Source organism: Bufo gargarizans, chromosome 1, assembly GCF_014858855.1.
Source record: "Bufo gargarizans isolate SCDJY-AF-19 chromosome 1, ASM1485885v1, whole genome shotgun sequence".
In the NCBI taxonomy this organism is placed as follows: domain Eukaryota; kingdom Metazoa; phylum Chordata; class Amphibia; order Anura; family Bufonidae; genus Bufo; species Bufo gargarizans.
Window position 1 is genome coordinate 366,983,167 of NC_058080.1, and position 22,019 is coordinate 367,005,185.

A 22,019-nucleotide genomic window follows, 5' to 3' on the forward strand; every position below is an offset into this window, starting at 1 on the left:
AGAAGATCCTGCTTATACCCCTGAGGAGTGTTATCAGAGGATCAGCCGGAGTCTACGTTGCACCCTGAAAAGACGCCAGATACCAATGGTTAGTAATTTTTAATTTCCTCACTCTTAAGCATTTTAAGGCTACTTTCACACTAGCGTTCGGGCGGATCCGTTCTGAACGGATCCGCTCATATTAATGCAGACGGTGGCTCCGTTCAGAACGGATCCGTCTGCATTAAAATGGCAAAAAAAAGCTAAGTGTGAAAATAGCCTCGGACGGATCCGTCCAGACTTTCAATGTAAAGTCAATGGGGGACGGATCCGCTTGAAGATTGAGCCACATTGTGGCATCTTCAAACGGATCCGTCCCCATTGACTTACATTGTAAGTCTGAACGGATCCGCTCGCCTCCGCACGGCCAGGCGGACACCCGAACGCTGCAAGCAGCGTTCAGCTGTCCGCCTGTCCGTGCGGAGGCGAGCGGAGCGGAGGCTGAACGCCGCCAGACTGATGCAGTCTGAGCGGATCCGCTCCATTCAGACTGCATCAGGGCTGGACGGCTGCGTTCGGGTCCGCTCGTGAGCCCCTTCAAACGGAGCTCACGAGCGGACACCCGAACGCTAGTGTGAAAGTAGCCTAATGCTGTCACTGCCAGAACAATTTTTACACTTTTTTGAAAACCCAAATAAGTAGATACAGGGCATATTGTGGTAAAGCCAACCAGCACTTTACAGTAAAGGGTACTGTAAGAAGGTACCTGGAATCATTGTGAATGGAAGGTATGTGTCACCGAGGTTCCTGGCCTCGGTGAAGTAAGAGTCGGTATTTTATGTGTCAGCAGCAGCTATTGCTAACACCATGAGATTTAGCATGGCTGTCATAGCTGATCCGGGACAGCTCTTACTGGGAGTGGTCAAAGTTCTAAGTGGGTGACTACTCCCCATGTTCCAGGTAGGGTTGTTGTGGGTATCGAAATTTCGATACCCAATCTATACTTTTGTCCCGGTATCGATACGATACTGGGATTTTTAAATTTTTTCAATACTGGGCTGCGCAGTCTAGTATCACAGAACATGAGTGTGCTGCTGTCAGTGCGCTCATGTTCCCTCAGCAGCACAGGGGAGAAGGAAGCAGTCTCTCCCTCCCCCCTGTGCCACGCTGCCAATAAAGAGAGAGGGGCGGAGGAGGGGCGGGCACACTACGCCACCAATGATAGGAGGACATTTCATGAGTCCGGACTTTGTTAAGTAGCAGGCTACATAGAGTGGCACCCATGGATCTCCCTGCACTTACTATTCCTGGGCGCCGCTCCGTTCGCCCGCTGTGGCCCAGTTACCGTCTCCTGCTCTGTATGCTAATTACTACTATCAGAGCAATGGGGAGGAGACTCAGCTTCTCCCTGGCTGTAGCGCTGTCCAATCGCAGAGCACAACGTCACAGCCAGGGAGAGGGAACGCCCAGGAGAGAAGCTGAGTCTCCTCCCCATTGCTCCGATAGTAGTAATTAGCAATACGGAGCAGGAGATGGTAACTGTGCCACATCGGGCAAACGGAGCGGCGCCCAGGAATGATAGTAAGTGCAGGGAGTTCCCTGGGCGCCGCTCTATGTAGCCTGCTACTTAACATAGTCCGAACCCATGAAAGGTCGTCTTTAACTTTGAGTACAGGAGGCAGGTGCGGGCAGCAGAATCACATAGCCGGCACCCTGCCTCTGACAGGGAACTGCGATCAGCGGCAGTTAACATAGCTGTATGACTTCTATCTCCCTGTCTGCCACAGTTCACGCTAATTAATGAGTTTTATAATATGCAAATGAGCCTCTAGGTGCTAGTGGGGCGTCGCTGCAGCGCCTCGAGACTCCTTCCTCTCACCGTTTGGCACGCTCTTGTAAAGGTGATTGACATCCTCAGTCTCCGAGCCCCGCAAATCCCACGTCTGCGGCGTCCATTTTAGTATTAGGAGCAGTGAGTGAAGGACGCTCGCCTCCTGCCGTCCTTCACTCACTGCGCCTGCGCCTAATACTAAAATGGACGGCGCAGGCGCGGGATTAGACTGGGGATGTCAATCACCTTTACAAGTGCGTGCCAAATGGTGAGAGGACGGAGCCTCTAGGTGCTGCAGCGACGCCCCACCAGCACCCAGAGGCTCATTTGCATATTATAAAAGTCATTATTTAGCGTGAACGGCGGCAGGCAGGGAGATATAAGTCATACAGTTATGTTCTGCTGACATTAGCACATCGCTAATGTCAGCCAGCTACACAACGATTTTTCTGATGACAGAAACCCTTTAAAATCCTGTTGCATTACATGTGTTCTTGGAAGTGAAAGGGTTAAACAATTTTATTTTATTTTTTTTTCTTTCTTTTTTTAAACCTCCATATGAAAAAATAACATTCCATCTAATTGATCTGATAGGGGAGGTAGTAAGCTTGCCGCACCATGTAATATATAGATGGCACTGTACGACTTGTTACACTGCATTTGGTGTCTATGGTAGTAATTGAAGCGCAGAATGTGGTGCCCTCTGCAATCAAGGCTTTTGTTATACTAGTTGTTCTAGTCAGACACATTCTTTACTGGAATAGTTCTTCCTCCGTATTCCTCATTCTGTTCAGGTCTGATAAATGTATCACTTGTGAGTCAGCATCTTGTCCAGTCCGCACTCTGTAGTGTTTATCACTAGTTTATGTTACGTCTTAAAGGGAACCTGTCACCGGGATTTTGGGTATAGAGCTGAGGACATGGGTTGCTAGATGGCCGCTAGCACATCCGCAATACCCAGCCCCCATAGCTCTGTGTGCTTTTATTGTGTAAAAAAGAACAATTTGATACATATGCAAATTAACCTGAGATGCGTCCTGTCCCCGAGATGAGTCGCAGCTTCAAAATACGACTCTTCTCTGGTCACACAAGTAAGATATGACTCTTTTTTATGTTAATTTGCATATGATTAGTGGCTTGTGGCTATCTAGCAACCCATGTCCTCAGCTCTATACCCAAAATCCCAGTGACAGGTTCCCTTTAAACTAAACTGGCCATACACATTAGAAAACTGTTGGGTGATGGCTATTCCTCCTGACCCCCCCCCCCCCCCCCCCAATACACATGGCCCCTAAATCATGTACATGTGTTCTGAATGGCGAGAGTGGAGGAAGCCACTGCCAGACTCCCCAAAAATAGATCTTCTTTCCTCCAATATCTGCCATCTGGAGATGATAGGGAGGACCCCATACAGATTAGATGGTCAGCTGGCCTGTTCAAAATAGTCAGCCTTGGGTCACGTTAGCATGCCAGCTTTCATTTCCAAGTTATACTTTGAGGCTAGTTTCACACTAGCAGTCGTGATACCCAGCAAGCTGTTCTGCACGCAGTGGTATTTGTAAGACAATTCTCAGCATGTTTGCCAGGTTGCAGCAGGATCTCTGCCCGTCCCCATTATAGTTAATGGGGTTGGACTGCATCCATGTAGCGATAGAGATAGATCAGTCAGGCTGTTCCCTGCTGGAATAGTCTGCTGGATCTCGCAAACACTAGTGTGAAAATAGGTTTAGGGCTCTTGCAGATAAATGTAAGGGGTCAGTGCCCATGCTGGAGACCGCAAATAGCGGTCTGCAATGCACTGGCACCGGGCGTGTGCACTCCTGATGCGGACCCGTTGACTGGAATGGGTCCGCGATTCACAAAATAGGATATGTCTCATCTTTTGTGGTGTGGAGGCACAGACACAGAAGTGCTTCGTAGTGCCTCCGCTCCGCAAAACATAGGTGGTTACCAATATTTGGCCATATCTGGTGGATCATGGACCCATTGAAGACAATGGGTCTGCATCCGTACCATGAAGTGCACACGGGCAGTGCCCGCACTAAGCCCTTATGTTCGTGTGGTACTCTCCAGAACCCTCTGCGTTCCAGCTCAGCAGCTCCTCTCCTCTCTGCAGCTGCGACATAATGTTTTGGTTGCAGTGATGATCTGCCATATACTGCAGATTACTTTTTCAGCCAGTCACTGACCTGAGAGGTATACAGCATGACACCGCTGGAGTCAGTCATTGACTGCAGTGGTCACATGTTGTATGTTGCACATCATCGCTGCAGTCGGGGCAACCAATGCCAGTGGGAAGGATAGATCAGCGGCATGTAATCGGGGTTCCTGGACAGTAAGTATAATAAATTTTTTTTTTTTTTTTTTTTTTTTTTTTTTTTTTCTGCTAGGTCCCCTATAAAGGAGTTATCCAATACTAGACCTTGGAATGGTTAGACCCTGTCCCCACCACTGGATTCCAGCTGCACCGCTCCACGTCACCCATGCAGTATGGTACTGGGTCACGTGCCGCACGGGTGACAGGCCATGGAGCAATGCAGCTGGAATCCAGCAGAGGAGACCAGGTAAGTGTGAAGCCCACCATTGGTCCAGCCACTCTAAAGAGGGCTGTTAAAAAAAAAAAAAAAAAAAAGTTTAGTCTTGGATAACTCCTTTTAACGGTATTATAAAAAGTAATTACTTTGCAGCAGAAAAAGTCAGCGTATACATACACACTATAACATTAGCTAGTTCATCATTCCCTTGCTGTAATGGTACATTAAGGGCTTCAGGTAGTTGAGGCAAGGAAAAGAGTAACTGTCAAGTTGTTTTTTCCCCCAGAAATGAATAGTATAGGCTAATCTAAGAAACATTGTAATATATCTTATCACAGAAAAAATACTTCCTCCTCTTACCAGACTCTTCTTTCTCCCCAGTTTACTAAATTGCCCTTTTACATGGGCCGACTGACCAGGTAGTTATCTGTAATAAGGGTTTGTTCCTGATAATTGCCTGATTTACATGCAGCAATCACCTCCACTGTACAATGACCAGTGATCACTTATTGCAGTTGCTCCTCCACATAGAGATTCATTGTTTCTGGGTAGCAGATTTACGCAGGACGATCTGTAGCCCAGAAACAATGACTTTGGGTGCCGCATCAAGGATGCTTTCACCTGATGAGTGATAAAAAATAAAATGAAATGAAAGTTGTCATACAGTATATGTACCCCAAAACGGTATGTGCATAAACTACAACCAGTGCCACAAATAGGAAGACCTCCTATGTTGCTCGTTTAATGTAAAAATGAAACTGTTATTCGTTCCAGAATGGCAAAATATTAAAAAAAAAAAAAAAAAAAAAAGTGTGTGCTCCTGAAGGCTTAAAAATGAACTGGCTCAATTGTGTGGCCAGCTCTAGGTAACCCTACATAAAAATGAAATATTCAGAATGAGTTCAGTTCTAAATGAAATAGCATAATTCATGAGATGCAGAGGGGAAAGTGACAAAGATATCCTATATGAATTGGCGATCACCCCAGCCATACTCAATAATACATACTAAGACTACTGTTATCACATTTATTCTGCTAAATCCCTTGCAGATGGTGGAGATTTAGGCTACGTCTACACAACAACATTTGTCGCGCAACAATTTTTATAATGGCAGTCTATGGTGTCGCACTGCAACATGCAACGTACTGCGACGCAACAGTCGCAGAAAATCCATTTGAGATGGATTTTTCTGCGACTGTTGCATCGCAGTCACAGCATGTTGCGGTGCGACACTATAGACTGCCATTATAAAAATTGTCGCTACAAATGTTGCAGTGTAGTTGTTCCCTATCTGTCGCGGGACAAATGTCGTCGTGTAGACATAGCCTTACATTGTACAGGCATACATTGTAATGTATGCCTCTTGACACGCGGTATATGGCCAGCTTTAGGCTACTTTCACACTAGCGTTTTGGCTTTCCGTGAGATCCGTCATGGGCTCTCGCAAGCAGTCCAAAGCGGATCAGTTTAGCCCCAATGCATTCTGAATGGATAAGGATCCGCTCAGAGTGCATCAGTTTGCCTCCGTTCAGTCTCCATTCCACTCTGGAGGCGGACACCAAAACGGAAGCAGCGTTTTGGTGTTCGCCTGACGAAGCGGAGCCAAACGGATCCGTCCTGGCACAGAATGTAAGTCAATGGGTACGGATCCGTTTGGCGCAAAAGAAAACTGATCCGTCTCCCATTGAAATTCAATAGTGTTCAAGAAGGATCCGTCATGGCTGTGTTACAGATAATACAAACGGTTTTCTCTGGCACAATAGAAAACTGATCCATCCCCCCATTGACTTTCAGTGGTGTTCAAGACTGATCCGTCATCCTTATAGAAGACGCAATACAACCGGATCCATTCATGACTGATGCATGCGGTTGTATTATTGTAGCAGAATCGTTTTTGCAGATCCATGACTGATCCGCAAAAACCGCTAGTGTGAAAGTAGCCTTAGGTTTAAAGCTCCTGGTAACAAGGTCTTCATGGGTGACGACAACGTGCAGTCGTTTATGTAATCTGAATAATGCAATTGTTGATGCATCTTTCTTTAACCAGGGTACACTGGAGGACTTGGAAGAGGAGATGCTTTCATTTTTCTCAGTCAACCCAGAATCAGTGTACATTTCTATGATGGAAAACAGGTACAGAAAGTGTCCTCAGGGTTTTTCTATGTCAATAACGACCACATCAGTGGACATCATTATTTGTGTTATGTGTAGATATACATGAAGGATGTGTATTTGTTTTGCTTAGGATGCTACTTTAACCACTTACTTACTGATGCACGACTTTTAACATCGTGGTGGTAAGCTCTTAACGGTAACCTGGTGTATAAAAGCGTTGGGTTACATTGCAATCTTCCAGCAAACAGTAAATCTGCCAAAGACAAGCAGAAGCGGTCTCTATGCGTGGCATCCATAGCGGTATAAAGGGTAACAGCGGGCAGGGGAGGTATTTTCTTGATCAAACCCCTGCTGGCTGTAAAATTCACTGTGAGCTTGCATGCAGGAAGGGATTAAATCACTTTTTTCATTAATAAAAAAGTTTAAAAAAAGTAATACTTAAAAAAAAAAAGTAATAAAACACACAAATTCCCCCCCCCCTTTTTTCATGAAAAAATATAAATATATACTGTATTTGTTTTAGCAATAGTATAGCAGACTTTGTATGTAAAACATACAAATACACACCGTTTTTCCTTTTTGCTAAAAAAAATTTATACATTTGCAAAGCTAGGTATTAATCTTAACCCATGTTTAGTATATCGGGGGGTGGGCAAGGGTTCTGCGTAAAATATACAAACGCATATTTTCTTCATTTATTAAAAAAGCTAAAAAAAAGACCTCCAAAATGTGCTCTTGTCCTTTTGAGGTTTTGCGGCAGGTCCAGCCAGTAGATAAATTACACAAATAGCATCCATTTTCATTGTACACCCATATGGTAATGGTTTTATCGTAAGACCTTTTGTAACAGAAAGAAAAAATTAAAAAATATATATTTTCATATATTTTTTCATCTTCAGTTTTCCCTTAAATATAAAAAAAAAAAATTATCTGTCATCTAAATGGTACAAAACAAAGGTATAATGTGTCCTGTGAAAAATATCAAATGCATGTAGGCTGATTTAGAAATTAATTAGTTCCTTGAAGTTAGATAGGCCCATTTCTAAAACTGAAAAATTGGCCCGGTAAAGAAGGGCTATTACCGATCCAGAGAAATTATTTTTGGTATTTGGAGATGAGGTACTAGTAGTGTTGAGCGGACTTGTGTTTTCAAGTTCGGCATACAAGGTTCAGGTTATCTAAGAACTCTGTTATGGATTCTGCTACCACGGACCATAACTGAATTCTTAGATAACCCAAACCTTGTACGCCGAACTTGAAAACACAAGTTCGCTCAACACTAGGTGCTAGACACAGCTCTTCACCTCCACCTCTCCCAGTGAGATTAACAGGGCCAGCGTCCACGCTGCTCTGATGCCTAGGCCCTGAAATCTTGCTGCTATGCCAGAGTAGGAAAGATCAAAGAGTGGTGGTCCCTGTTCTGAGGTCTCGAATGCTGCCTGAATACTACAGGTGCCCAAATAACTAACATATATATAGAACTGTCTTGAGAGCCAAGGGGCAGAATGAAGCAGCATGGGGACTTTTCTCGGTTCCTTCCTTGCTCTTTTCTGCCCTTTCTCCTGAAACACCAGTAATAAAGAACGGTGTGCGATTATATGAAAGAAACCCCGAGGGGAGATTGCCTCACTGCTAAAAGTGGCAAAGTTGGAACATTATAACATTTATTGTATGTTGTTCTTGTTCTTTATTACTGGTATACTGTGCGGTTGGCTGGAGCAGATAACACATGCTGGACTGCAATGGAATGAAGAAGTGAGTTAGGGTACGTTCACATGGTCTTTTTTTTTGAGGGAGGTTTTGAGACCGATTCTCCTGTGAGTTTTTCGGACAAAGCCAGAAGTGGTTCCACCAGGAAGGAAAAGTAGAAGTCCTTTCTTTATATTTCAGATTTCTTTCAAATCCACTTCTGGCCTTGGCTGAAAAACCTGCAAACAGATCTGCCTTTAAACCTCCTCCAAAAATAGTGTGAAGCTACCCTAAAGGTGCTGCCACACGTTCAGGTTTTTTAAGTCAAAACCAGGAGGGGATTCAAATAAACAGCTAGATAGTATCTGTCCTTTTATACTTTCTCTCCTTTCTTGATCCGCACTTGGCCTTCAACACTGCTAAAAAACTGAACGTGTGGCAGCACCCTTAGGCCAGTTTTAGACAAGCATGGCTTATGTGACCCAAATTCAGTATCCTAGTGATCTATGACACTGAGTTTCAGCCCAACCACGGGTCTACTGTTCTGTGCTCACATGCCAATTTTGCTGTGCCCTTCACCCTATGCTTTGCAAAGGGTGAAATTCACTGGGGAAAGCTGCTGCATAAATTGACCATGCTGCTAATTTAAAATCTGCACTGCATTTCACTCTCCACAAGGCTTTATTATGTGGATTTAAATTCACTTTGCTGCTGTAAAATGCTGTTCATTTTCCATCCACAATTCTGCAGGGGAAAATCTGCAGCATATACACCCCGTGTGGGCATACTCATTCTCAGGAGCAACATTTTAATTACATTTAACTGATATTTACACTAATGTAAAAACCCTTTAAAAGCTTACCACCAAATTGGCCCACGGGCATGTATTAGAAGACCATGGGCAATATTAAAGTGTGTTTATCAGGGTGTCTAATGCTATGTTCACACTAACGTTTTTGCAAGGTTCCGAAAAAACTGTTACTGATAATACAACCATCTGCATCCATTATGAACGGATCCGGTTGTATTATGTCAATACAATGTGGGCACCCGCACTCTGGAAAAAGTCTATGGTGTACCAATAAGCCTCATACTTTTCCTGCCATTCATCAGCGAAGGGCGTGCTATGAACGGCACAATCAGAGCACTGAATGTAGGCAGTTATTATAGCTAAATCATAAAGTACATGGAAGATATACTATATTGGTATTGAGGTTAAATTGCCGTGTTGGCACTTTGTGATAAATAAGTGGGTTTAGGTTGCAGTTTGGGCACTCTGTCTCTAAAAGGTTCGCCATCACTGGTTTAGATGTTTTATGCTAGTGAAAGGTCCTCTTTAAATGTTTTAATAAAGACACATTTAGGTTGAGCACCACTTTAACTACTCAGAATTTTAGTGCAATTATATTTCAGTTTTATTGTATTTCTCTAAACGAGCGTGATCCCTAAAACCAAACCTTTATTAAAGATATAATTAAAAATATATGTTAATCAAGTGCTAAAAACACACTGAACAAAATAAGAAAAAGTCCTTTTATGGTAAAGGATAACAATAGATATCAAATATAGGTCAAAAGAGCCAACATTGGGAATAGGATAAGCTCTCCCTGAGAGAGACAGGGTGTACAGCCCTCATTCCAGGGATACCCCCAGAAGGTAGGGGCTCCCTGTCCTCGTTCCTATCTTAAGCTACCTTAACACCCTATATGATGTCAATGGTGTATGTAAATAGTAGCTTAATAGTCCCTGCACTCCAACGCGTTTCCCCTCAAAGCAAGGGTTAATCAGGGGATAATAAAGGGAAAAAGTACAAATATGAGATAGAAGAAATAGTTTGGATGTGAGGAGCTTAGTATGATATTCAAGTACTTGCCACTCAGGAATGTCTGCCCAAATGAAGCCAAAAGATATTCAGCAAGGACAAAGACATTGGCAGAGAGAGGGCTGGCATGTTCTTCTGCTGGTACAGAGCGATGCAGCTGTGTCTCTGTTCAGCAAGTGGTATTTATCATGTAGAGAAAGTTAATACAAGGCACTTGCTAATGTATTGTTATTATCCATATTGCTTCCTTTACTGGCTGATTCATTTTCCATCACATTATACACCGCTCGATTCCATGGTTCTGACCAGCGACCACCATGCAATCCATCAGTGGTGGCCATGCTTGCACAATATAGGAAAAAGCTGCAAGCACGACCACCATTGCTGGATTGCAGGGTGGCTGTAACCATGAAAAACAAGCGGTGTATAATGTTATGGAAAAATGAAGGAAGCAATATGGATAATTGCAATACATTAGTAAGTGCCTTGTATTAGCATTTGTCATGTAGAGGAAGTTATTTGCTGAAGTGAGACAACCCCTTTAATCTTCGTTTTGTTCAATTTTTCTGTTTTTATGCAGTAACCGTATTTGTAAAACTGACTGCAGGAAATGCAGCTTGTTGCAGCTTTTAGCATGCCTTCACACGCAGCAGATTTTGCCGCAAAAGGATTCTGCGACTGGAAATTTCGGACCAGTGCTTGCTGCCAAAGCAACTAGATTAAAACAAATGGAACTGATTTTCAATAGCCGAAAGATTCTGCTACATGTGAAGACGCCCTTTTAGAATGTCATCATGTTTGCAAATACACGACAAACCATTGAAGATAACGAGGTTGTCCAGCTTTTTTACTTTAGAAAATTTCACCCCCAAGCCTACTGTGCCTGTGGTGAAAAAACTAAAAATACTTCACCCCACTGCTCCTTTCCAGTACCCTTCACAGGTCTTCTGGCCTCATTTGTAAACTTCCACAAGGATAGGATCATGTCCCGCCACTGCAGTGATATGCTGCTTGGAAGAGGCTAGTCATTGGCTGCAACGGCACAAGTGACCGCATCCATATGGAAGTTCAGATGGGGACTTGGAAGACCAGTGAAGGGAGGCGGAAAGGACGGGATCTCGTGTGGTTCCCTGCCCCCCTCTCTCACCTTTACATGTATAGACGACGAAGGGAAACAATTGTGATTGTGTTCCCAATCATTACTTTGTATAAACATACCCAATGTTCGGCTGACAAGCGAGCACATGATCTTCGACTGGTACTTATTGCAGGCAGAAATCTGCTTGTGTAAAAGGTGAATGGTAAATGTGAATTTGTTAGGCCATTCTCATTATTTCAAAATTGTGCAGACTGTTAAACTCAACATTCCTTACTTCTCCAAGTACTGGTTCCTCCAGCTCTACTTCTGTTCACCTGAATTGGAGCCGAGCTGCAGCAACCTGGCATGGCTGCTGCACAGTGGATGGGGTTGTGCTTCCGACTCCATTATCTGCCTTAGTTCTGGCGCCTGCTGTGAACAGCTGAGGGCCTATCCTACTGATCTGATATTGATTGGCTATGTAGAGGTTAAGTCATCATTATCTATAACACAGAATACCCCTTTAACTAAACCTAAGGCCCCAGTCACACCTGTGCTGTGATCTCTGGCAGTCTGCTGAATCCCTATTCATTATAATGGGATCAGGCTGCTTTACGGTATATAGATCTTTCAACTGGGCAAAAATGCTTTGTGTAGTATTATCTAGAAGACGGGATATATGCGACTGGGATCCAGTGACTGGAACAGAGTTCACAGCACAGATGTGTATCTGACCTAATGGAGCATTTCAGAAGGAATGGCAAGATCTTAAAGGGGTTGTCCGGGTTCAGAGCTGAACCCAGACGTACCCTTATTTTCACCCAGACAGCATGTTGGCATCAGAGCATCTCATGCTCCAATGCGCTTCCTCGCCCTGCGCTAGATTTTTTTTGTTTACAATAACACACCGCCCAGCAGTGTTCGGTGACGTCACCGGCTCTGATGGGCGTGCTTTAGCGCTGCCCTATCCATTTTACTTGCTAGGGCAGCGCTAAAGCCCGCCCATCAGTGCCAGTGACGTCACCAGGCTTCCTGGCAGCCCCATGGAGAGCCTGGTAAATCACTGGAACTCTTAAAAGTGCTATCGCGCCGGGCAAAGGGGAGTATTGGAGCATGAACTGCTCTGATGCTTCTGTCAGGGGGGCTGCCTGGGTGAAAATAGAGGTATGTCCGGGGTTCAGCTCTGAACCCGGACAACCCCTTTAAGACCCCTTTCACACGGGCGAGTATTCTGCTCGGGTGCAATGCGTGATGTGAACGCATTGCACCCGCACTGAATTCGGACCCATTCATTTCTATGGGGCTGTGCACATGAGCTGTGATTTTCACACATCACTTGTGCGTTGCGTGAAATTCGCAGCATGCTCTATATTGTGCATTTTTCACACAACGCAGGCCACATAGAAGTCAATGGGGCCGCGTGAAAATCGCAAGCATCCGCAAGCAAGTGCGGATGCGGTGCGATTTTCAGGCATGGTTGCTAGGTGATGATCGGGCTGGGGACCCGGTCTGTATTATTTTCCCTTATAACAGGCATGCTCAACCTGCGGCCCTCCAGCTGTTGTAGTTTTACAACAGCTGGAGGACGGCAGGTTGAGTATTCCTGCCTTATAAGATGGTTATAAGGGAAAATAATAGCATTCTGAATACAGAATGCAAAGTAAAATAGTGATGGAGGGGTTAAAAAAAAAAAAAAAAAGTCCCACTTGATCGTGTAGTTGTAAAGCTTTTGTAATGTTGAGCTGCCGGCTAAGGACCTGTGGTGACGTCATGGTAATGAACCATGTGATTGGACCATGTGATGAGCACAGTGATGTCACCACAGGTCTTTTGCCAGGTCCTGAAGATAGAACAGAGACCGGCAGCTATGGAGCAGGTAAGTTAATATTTATTTATTTATTATTATTATTATTTTTTTTAACCCCTCCATCCCTAATTTACTATGCATTCTGTATTAAGAATGCTATTATTTTCCCTTATAACCATGTTATAAGGGAAAATAATAAAATCTACACAACACCTTCTCACGTGGGTGCAAAACGCATTAGAACGCTTTGCACTCGCGCAGTAAAATCACGCATTTTACCGCAACGCACCCGCATCTTATCCGGGCAAAAAACATGACGCCCGTGTGAAAGAGGCCTAAGAGTTGTCTTTTTAGGTTTGATGTCAATAATTCTAGTAGCAACCAGCAGTACTTTTAATGCAAACCTATTGTATAATACATACGGCAAATCGGAACCAGCACAAAATGTTCAGTTTATTTGAAATCTCTTCTATGTACAGATGTGACGTTCTGTTTTTGTTATATGTAGATTATAGCTCTATATAAACTGGTAAGAAAATATATATTATAATTTTTTTATTTATTAATATTAATCTGTCTATTTAACTAGAGACGATCTCCAGCACCACAACTGTTTAGAAAACAGCAATGCATTTATTTTATAGTACATTCCATATGCTATGTATTTCAGTCTCATTGTTTCTCATCTGGTTCTTTCGCAGTTATCAGCGCCTCCTGCTGCATGCTGTGTGTCAGTACATGGATCTGGCCTCTGCCAGTAAGAACTCTGGGATTTGTGTGGGATGTAGATTGGGAAATCTTCAAATGCAGTTATGGTGCCTGGGACGGGATGCTTCATGATTTGTACTAAGCCCTGCTGTATTACTGAAGCGTGAGATTTGATTATATTAGCGGTATTCAGTACTCCAGCATGATGCCATCAGTCTGTATTCTCTTGTTGCAGTCTAGGCACCGGGCATCCCATGGGATGCTGACAATTGGCTTTACTACATATGTTTTTGCAGTGCACCATGAGTAGGGATGAGCGAACTTGTGTTTTCAAGTTCGAAATACAAGGTTCTGGTTATCTAAGAATTCATTTTATGGTCCATGGTAGCAAAAGCCATAAAGGAATGATTAAAGACCAAAGATGACCCGAACCTTGTACGCCGAACTTGAAAACAGAAGTTCGCTCAACACTAACCATGAGAATAAAGGCTCCTGGGACCTTGCCAGCAGGACAAATGACTATGAGGGCTATCCGTGTGAAGGAGGTCTAAATTGGGATGTGATACTGTCACCTAATAAAATAAGACCTCTTTTATAGTTATACTAGTCAGCGCATTTACACCCCAGCTAATTGATACAGTTGTACCCGCTAAACAGTCCCTCAAAGTCCCAAAAGGGAGATGTAAGGAAAGTATTTTCTGTTTCTGTGGAGTCCTAGCTTGTATCACATGGTTCCTTCCAGTCAGTCAGCAGCTCTTAAAAGGAATCCCATCATGTGATGCAGTCTGTGACCCCCTATTTTTCAAGTGGTGAAAATCTGCCCAAAATTGACCTTTTGGCATGTTCATGCTGCATGTTAGAAGTTTACAATGGTGGCGTTTGATCTCATGACTAGCGTTGAGCGAACTTGTGTTTTAAGTTCAGCGTCTAAAGTTCGGGTTATCGAAGAATCGCGTTATGGCTTCCGCTATTACGGACCATAACGAAATTTAGAATCCATAACGCAATTCTTCGATAACTCGAACCCGAACTTTAGAGCAGCAGCCATTCAGAAGTGCCCAGATTTCCAGTAAATTAAATATCTCATTGGGGTTCAGTGCCCCTGTAGAACTAGTCCATTTTGTTCTGGAAATTATTGGTTATCGTGGACACGTCAGTAGGCCATACTTGCACTACATTGACTAACTCTCACCAAAGTATACCTATCATTTTATCAAGCAAAGTGCCATGTCAGAAGTTTTGATAATTGGAGTGGAGGAGTCAAGACCCCCACCAATGACTAAAATAAAGGGGCAGAAGCACTCAGCTGAGCATTGTGTCCATTCTTTCTTCTGCTCTTCTCTCACTGAAGAACAGAGGGAACCTTGTACTGAGTCACAGAATGAAGTCTAGCTGAGATGATCAAAAATGAGCTGAACTTCTGTCCTTTTATTTTAGTGATTTTGATGGGGCCTCAACACCTGAAGCCAATGTAAAAAGTTTGTTAAAATGATAGGTACCCTTTAGGCCTCATGCACACGACCGTGCCATTTTTTTGCTGTCTGCAAATCGCGGATCCGTAAAAAACGGAAGGCGCCAGTGTTGCCTTCTGCAATTTGCGTAACGGAAGCCGGCAGTATAAATGCCTATTCTTGTCCGCAAAGCGGGATCAAGAATAGGACATGTTATATTTTTTTTTTTTGCGGGGCCGTGGAACGGAGCCACGGATGCGGACAGCACACTGAGTGCTGTCCGCATCTTTTGCGGCCCCGTTGAAATGAATGGGTCCGCATCCGAGCCGCCAAAACGGCGGCTCAGATGCGGCCCCAAACAATGGTCGTGTGCATGATGCCTTAAAATGTCAATTATCACAGCCGAAGGTAAAAAAAAAAAGGTTTTTGTCTGAAATAGATTTGAAGTTCACTGCCTGACCAGACTGGAAAAGCAAAATGAAAAATGAAAAAACTTTATTTGGTTATAATGAAAAAAAGATACTGAAGCCCCTGTGGCTATTTCAACTTTCAGGCTAGATGAAGTGTTTGGAGTATGCAGGCCAGTATAGGTGTGTGTCCCCGATGTGATAATAGAGACCACACTCCTAAATTGTATTGACTATTGGTCTACGGGATGCTAGCCAAAGCAAATATAATACATCTCTATAAACCTAGTCAAGCATCCCATTCGCTCCATATAACTGACCAAGGGAGAGACCGTTACACATAGACATCAGACCCCTCTTTGGTAACACACAGTCAGAGGGAGGCTGGCTTTAGGTCTGTATTGTACTGTAGGGGCTGTTTTATTGCCTTCACAGACCCATCAGCCATTGCTTTCTGCCATACAACTATTGCTCCAGGTTCTGCTCAGATGAGTGTCTGTCACATTGCTTGCTACAAGAACTAGCTGTAGATACAAAACGCGTTTCCACACTATTGTTTACAGTGTTTCATCAAGAGTTTGCCCTAGAGACTAGTGCCTTAGCAATCAGAGGAACGCTGGCCGCATTGGTAACCTGCAGCACAGCCGCCGACACTCATGTGGCTTTGATGGCCATCGTAGATGGCCACACGAGGACCGGAGGCTGTGCTGCACTACATCTAGCCTGGAAGTTGAGATGGCTACAGGGGGGCTTCAGTACCCTTTTTTATCATTATAACTAGTGTTCTTTATTTTTCTTTTACCGTCTGGTCAGGCAGTGAGTTTCTAACCCTTTAAATGTCACCATAGATGATTGTAGGTGTCAAGGCCTATTAAGTATAATAAGGGGTTTTTCCCATTTCATGATGTTTATGACTTCTCTTCAAGATTGGTCATCATCATCAGATCGATGGTCTGACTCAAGGCACCCCTATGGGGCCGTGGCAGTCTTGCTAGTGCTGCATCCTCTTCAGTGTTTACCTATATTGTAGTGATGGCGCGGTGTAATTACAGCTTCCTCTCCTATTTAAGTGAATAGGATGAACAGCTGAAATTGCACTGCCGCTACCAAGAGGATAGCGTGCAGGAAAACATAGATGAGGACATGAGCGCTGCGGCCCTTTCAACCAGAGGAACGGTGGGGGTGTCGGGAGTTGAACCCCTATCAATATGGAACTGATGTCATGAATACCATGAAATTGGATCAACCCGTTACTATGAATTGGGTTAAGCATCAAACCAGCAGTTAGAGACCTTGCCTACTTTGAATGGAGAAGAGCCTCTGACAGAATATACCACCGCAAGCATGGCTGAAGTGGTGTACAGTACCCACAGCTCTAGTAAAAGGCTGTGTGCCAGCTTGTTTAGCCCCTGAATAAAGCACCCCCATCTCATGACAGTATCACTTTAAATGCTTAGATCCACGAGAATATGAGACTGATGAATACTATAATGGTTGGTTCATTTTCTTTTTTTAATTACCCTTTTTAACCTCTGTCTAGGTTCCAATTTCGATGGCAAACGTCAGATGCGTGTGGTCAACAGGAACAGAGAGTTCTGCCCTCCAGAATTGCTGCTTTCATCCTACCTCCAGTTGAAATGCTGATGCCAGCCCTATACTTGAGGAGTTAGGGTACATTCACACGACCGTGTGTAATCCTTTCCATTTTGCAAACCACGAATAACGGAACAGTGTGTCTGCATTTTGCGGACAGAATGACTTGTGTTTATGTTTCGTATGTTTTCTGTTTTTTACGGTCTGCAAAAAAGGAAGGGGAAAAAAAACTAAAACATTATTAATTCATAGTTAAGGAAATACGTAAACGGATCCGCAAAAACGGATGCCATATGGAAACCATTCTGTATGTCATCCGCAATTTGCGCATCCATTGACTTTAATGGGGCTGTGGACTGATCTGTGCGGACAATAGTAGTACAAGCTTCATATTTTTACTAGAAATGCGGAAACACGGATGCGGACATGTTGTCCGCACATTTTATTCACCCATAGTTATGAATGGATCCACATCTATTCCGCAAAATGCGGATCGGAAGCGGCTAAAATTATACAGTCGTGTGAATGTACCCTTAAGGTGCCTTCACACGCTGCAGATTTTGCAGAAAATCAGTTCACCTGAATGAGACTTGCAGAAATACATGTTCTTGCCGCCCAATTTAAATGAATTTTATTTTCATTTATTTTATGCACTTATATATAGCTTCTATAGTGCTGTCCCCAATGGGGCTCACAATCTAAGTTCCCTATCAGTCTGTCTTCGGATTGTGGGAGGAAACCGGAATACCCGGAGGAACCCCACGCAAACGCAGGGAGAACATACAAACTCCATGCAGATGTTGTCCGTGGTCGGATTCGAACCCAGCGCTGCAAGGCACCGTGCTGCTGGAACAGATTTTTAGTTGTGGAAAACTAAACCCGTCTACCAGCAGCATTGTTCTTTATTACTCCGCACAGTGTGTTATTACTCCGCTGTGACCTGCTCTTCTCTAAATGTCAGATATTCTCACACGCTCAAAGCAACAAATGAAGCAAATCAGAGATGTTATATAGAATTGTAAATGTGTATTTGTATAGCCGGCTGCACAAGCAGATAAAAAATTGACAAAGCCAAACCATTGTGTGTGGCTGGGCCACGTGGGATTATGGAGACGTCGTAGTCATCAGTGAAGTGTCTAATATTTAAATATACTTCTGTACATGTAAAGTATTTCTTCTTCTTAACAATTTACCTGTTTCAAGGGCTTTTGACCCCATAGTAAATTGTACCTTATCACTTTAATATGCCAGAAGTTACCGATTGCTGGGACTTTGACTTCAGAGGCCGCCTCCGAACTTCTAAAGGAGGAGTCACAGAAGCACAGCACCAGCCTGGGAGGAACTGGTCGTTAGGCTGCTTTATTACCATGTTATGGTTGTGTATACTGTTCGTACAGTATTACAGAAGAAGCAGTCTGTCATACAGAATGACATTGTGAATTTATACGGACAGAGGGGGTCATTTATCAAACTAGTGTAAAGTAGAACTGGCTTAGTTGTCCATAGCAACCAATCAGATTCCACCTTTCATTTTGGACAGCTCCTTTGGAAAATGAAGGCATCTGATTGGTTGCTATGGGCAACTAAGCCAGTTCTACTTTACACCAGTTTGATAAATGGCCCTCAGAGTTCTTAATTCAGTGATTCTTTGTTTAAAAAGTTTGTATAGTCACTTTCTTCCTGTTTATTCGAGGTTATGAATGATTATTGAGTCTTAAAGCAAGGCTTGCATGCAGCTGGCAGGTGCTAACTAACCTACAATAAATGGGTTCAGAGAAGATGGATTTTGTCTTTTATTGAGTGTGTTATGCTACCCAGCACCATGTCATGGACTGTCTCAATGCAATTTTTTGTCTTTTATATAATTTTTTTTTTTTTTTTTTTTTTTAAAGGGATATTCCAGTTATCTCAAGTTATCCCCTTGCCACAGGATAGGGGATAAGTATAAGATCGGTGAGGAGTCCAACTCCTGGGACTTCCACTGATCATAAGAACCATATCCCGCAAGGCCACCCAAAATGAATGGAGTGGCAGAGTACAGTGTTCATCTATTTCCGGCAGTCTCAGTGAGAATAAATGGAGCGGCATGACACAAACTTGGTTCTGCTGGATATGGGTCTAACAATCAGTGCAGGTTCCAGCCGTCTCTAATCTAATAGCCATCCCCTAAGTTCTGGGAAGGGGATACCTTGATATAACTTAGGGGTGGGCGGTATAGGCGATATAGATGATATGCAATATAAATTCCGATGGTTGCCAATCGGAGCCCCAGCATTACACTGCTGGGACTCCGATCGGAACTGCTGCTGCCACCAATGATGTGGGGGGGAAAGGGGCCCCTGCCACCAATGATCAATACTAGGGAGGGAGGGGAGCACTGCCCACTGCCACCAATGATCAATACTAGGGAGGGGAGCACTGCCCACTAACACCAATGATTAATACTGGAGAGGGGGGGGGGGGTTGAGTTACAAGAGGGGGCTGATAAGAGGGAGAGGCTGGGGGGCACATGAGAGGCTGGCTGCCATGGTCAGCTCCCTGCTGTTGTGTGCACAAAGCACAGGGCAGCAGGGAGAGTGTGACGGCCTATTCACCCTAATAGAGCTCTATTAGGGGGAATTGGACAAGGGTTCTAGCCCTTAAGGGGGCTAATAGTTATTAAATAAAAAGTAAAAAAAAAAAAAAGTTTAAACCCCCCCCCCCCCCCCCAAATATAGAAAACAATATATCGCATATCGCACATGCTTAAAATTATATTGCAATATAGATTTTAGGCCATATCGCCCACCCCTAACCATTATATTCCATTAAGGGTCCATTCACACGTCCGCATGAATAGGTCCGCATCCGTTACGCAATTTTGCGGAACGGGTTCGGACCCATTCATTTCAACGGGGCCGCAAAAGATGCGGACCACACTTCTGTTCTGCAGTTTTGATAAATCTTCCACAGAGTATACCAAGGGAATTGAGACCCACAATCAGAACCCCCCCTAAATTCCTGTTTACACCTAGTCCTCAGATATGTGCGCAATGAACAATTGTGGTCTTGATGTTGTGGTATGCATAACGTACCATGTCATCAGCTGTGACCACTGTCCCTTTTTCTGTATTGATGTAGTCTGCGCCAGTAGACCCAATTGTATTAATTATGTTGTAACCCCTTAGTGACCAGTCTGTTCTGGGCTTTAGTGACCAAGTTATTTCTTTTATTTTATTTTTTTCATCGTCACCTTCCAAGAGCTATAAGTTTATGGTTCATTCGATGTAGCTGTAGGATTAGGTCTGGATGCGTTGCGAATGCGTTCAGTGAAAACTGCGATTTCGCAAACAGTCATTCAGTTTTGTCTGCGATCACTTTCAGTTCATATCGCGGGTGAAATGCGATTTAATGCATTTTGCACGGGCGTGATAAAAAACTGAAGGTATACATCACATCACGCATTGCACCCACACAGAATACTCACTCGTGTGAAAGGGGCCTTAGAGTTCTGGAATGTATTAGATGACACTGACCTAATGCTGTCAGTATTATCCAATATATTCCAGACCTCTAAGGCCTCTTTCACACGGGCGTCAGTTTTTTTGCCCGGATAAGAGCCGGGTGCGTTGCGGGAAAATGCGCGATTTTTTTCTGCGCGAGTGCCAAACATTGTCATGCGTTGCACTCGCGTGAGAAAAATCGCGCATGTTTGGTACCCAAACCCGAACTTCTTCATAGAAGTTCGGGCTTGGGATTGATGTTCTAAAGACTGTATTATTTTCCCTTATAACATGGTTATAAGGGAAAATAATAGCATTCTGAATACAGAATGCATAGTAAAACAGCGCTAGAGGGGTTAAAAAATAATAATAAATAATTTAACTCACCTTAGTCCACTTGCTCGCGAAGCCCGGCATCTCCTTGTGTCTCCGCTGCTGATGAACAGGACCTGGGGTGAGCTGCTCCATTAAATACAGGTTAAGGACCTTCGATGACGTCACTCCGGTCATCACATGGTACGTCACATGATCTTTTACCATGGTGATTCACCATGGTAAAAGACCATGTGATGACCGGAGTGACGTCATCGAAGGTCCTTAAGCTCTATTTAATGGAGCAGCTCACCCCAGGTCCTGTTCATCAGCAGCGGAGACACAAGGAGATGCCGGGCTTCGCGAGCAAGTGGACTAAGGTGAGTTAAATTATTTATTTTATTTTTTTAACCCCTCTAGCGCTGTTTTACTATGCATTCTGTATTCAGAATGCTATTATTTTCCCTTATAACCATGTTATAAGGGAAAATAATAATGATATGGTCTCCTAGCAACCATGCGGGCAAATCGCACGGCATCCGTACTTGCTTGCGGATGCCATCCGATTTTCACACACCCCATTCACTTCTATGGGGCCTGCGTCACGTCAAAATCTGACAATATAGAGCATGCTGCGATTTCAACTGAACGCACAAGTGATGCGTTAAAAACATCGCTCATGTGCACAGCTCCCTGCTTGCTTCCGGTCCGCCCCTTTGCCGCTGGTTTCGTGCTGTCCGCTGGCGCATGCGCACAACATGAAGCAACGCCGCTTCCCACATTGGGCATCGTAGTGCGTATGCCCGGGCCGGCGCTGAACTGCGCACGCGCCGGATCTCGGCCGGTACTTGGGATGATGAAACAGCCTTATAGGGCGGGACCAGCAAGAGGCTGGGGAGGGTTAATATGAAAAGAAGGCAGAGCAGCCTGGGCACCTACAACAAGAACCCTGCCCCTGGGCACCTGCGTGCCCTCATTTGCATATAGATAAAACTATGTTTTTTCAGCTGGTGAAAGTCAGAAGAATACAACAAAGGTACCATTGGAATCTTGTGTAGTTGTGCTAGAGCGCCATGTAAGTAATTTATATTGTCAAATTTTGGTGACAGACTCCCTTTAACTGCTAATTAGTGTTGATCGAGCACCAAAGTGCTCTGGTGCTCGAGTAGTACACCTCTGGATGCTCTGGTGCTCTACCGAGCACAGTAGA

The 22,019-nt window shown here is 44.0% G+C and overlaps 1 protein-coding gene across 1 annotated transcript in view; it reads left to right on the forward strand.

Annotated features, from left to right (window-relative positions):
* R3HDM4 (R3H domain containing 4) overlaps nucleotides 1-17,213 on the forward strand; it is a 54,521-nt gene extending 37,308 nt beyond the window's left edge. The window contains exons 5-8 of the mRNA XM_044269549.1: nucleotides 3-88; nucleotides 6,393-6,478; nucleotides 13,558-13,613; nucleotides 16,963-17,213. Coding sequence (XP_044125484.1) covers nucleotides 3-88; nucleotides 6,393-6,478; nucleotides 13,558-13,613; nucleotides 16,963-17,066 — 332 coding nt within the window. The 3' untranslated portion in view covers nucleotides 17,067-17,213. The remainder of the gene's footprint in view (nucleotides 1-2; nucleotides 89-6,392; nucleotides 6,479-13,557; nucleotides 13,614-16,962) is intronic.
* The last annotated feature ends 4,806 nt before the right edge of the window (nucleotides 17,214-22,019 follow it).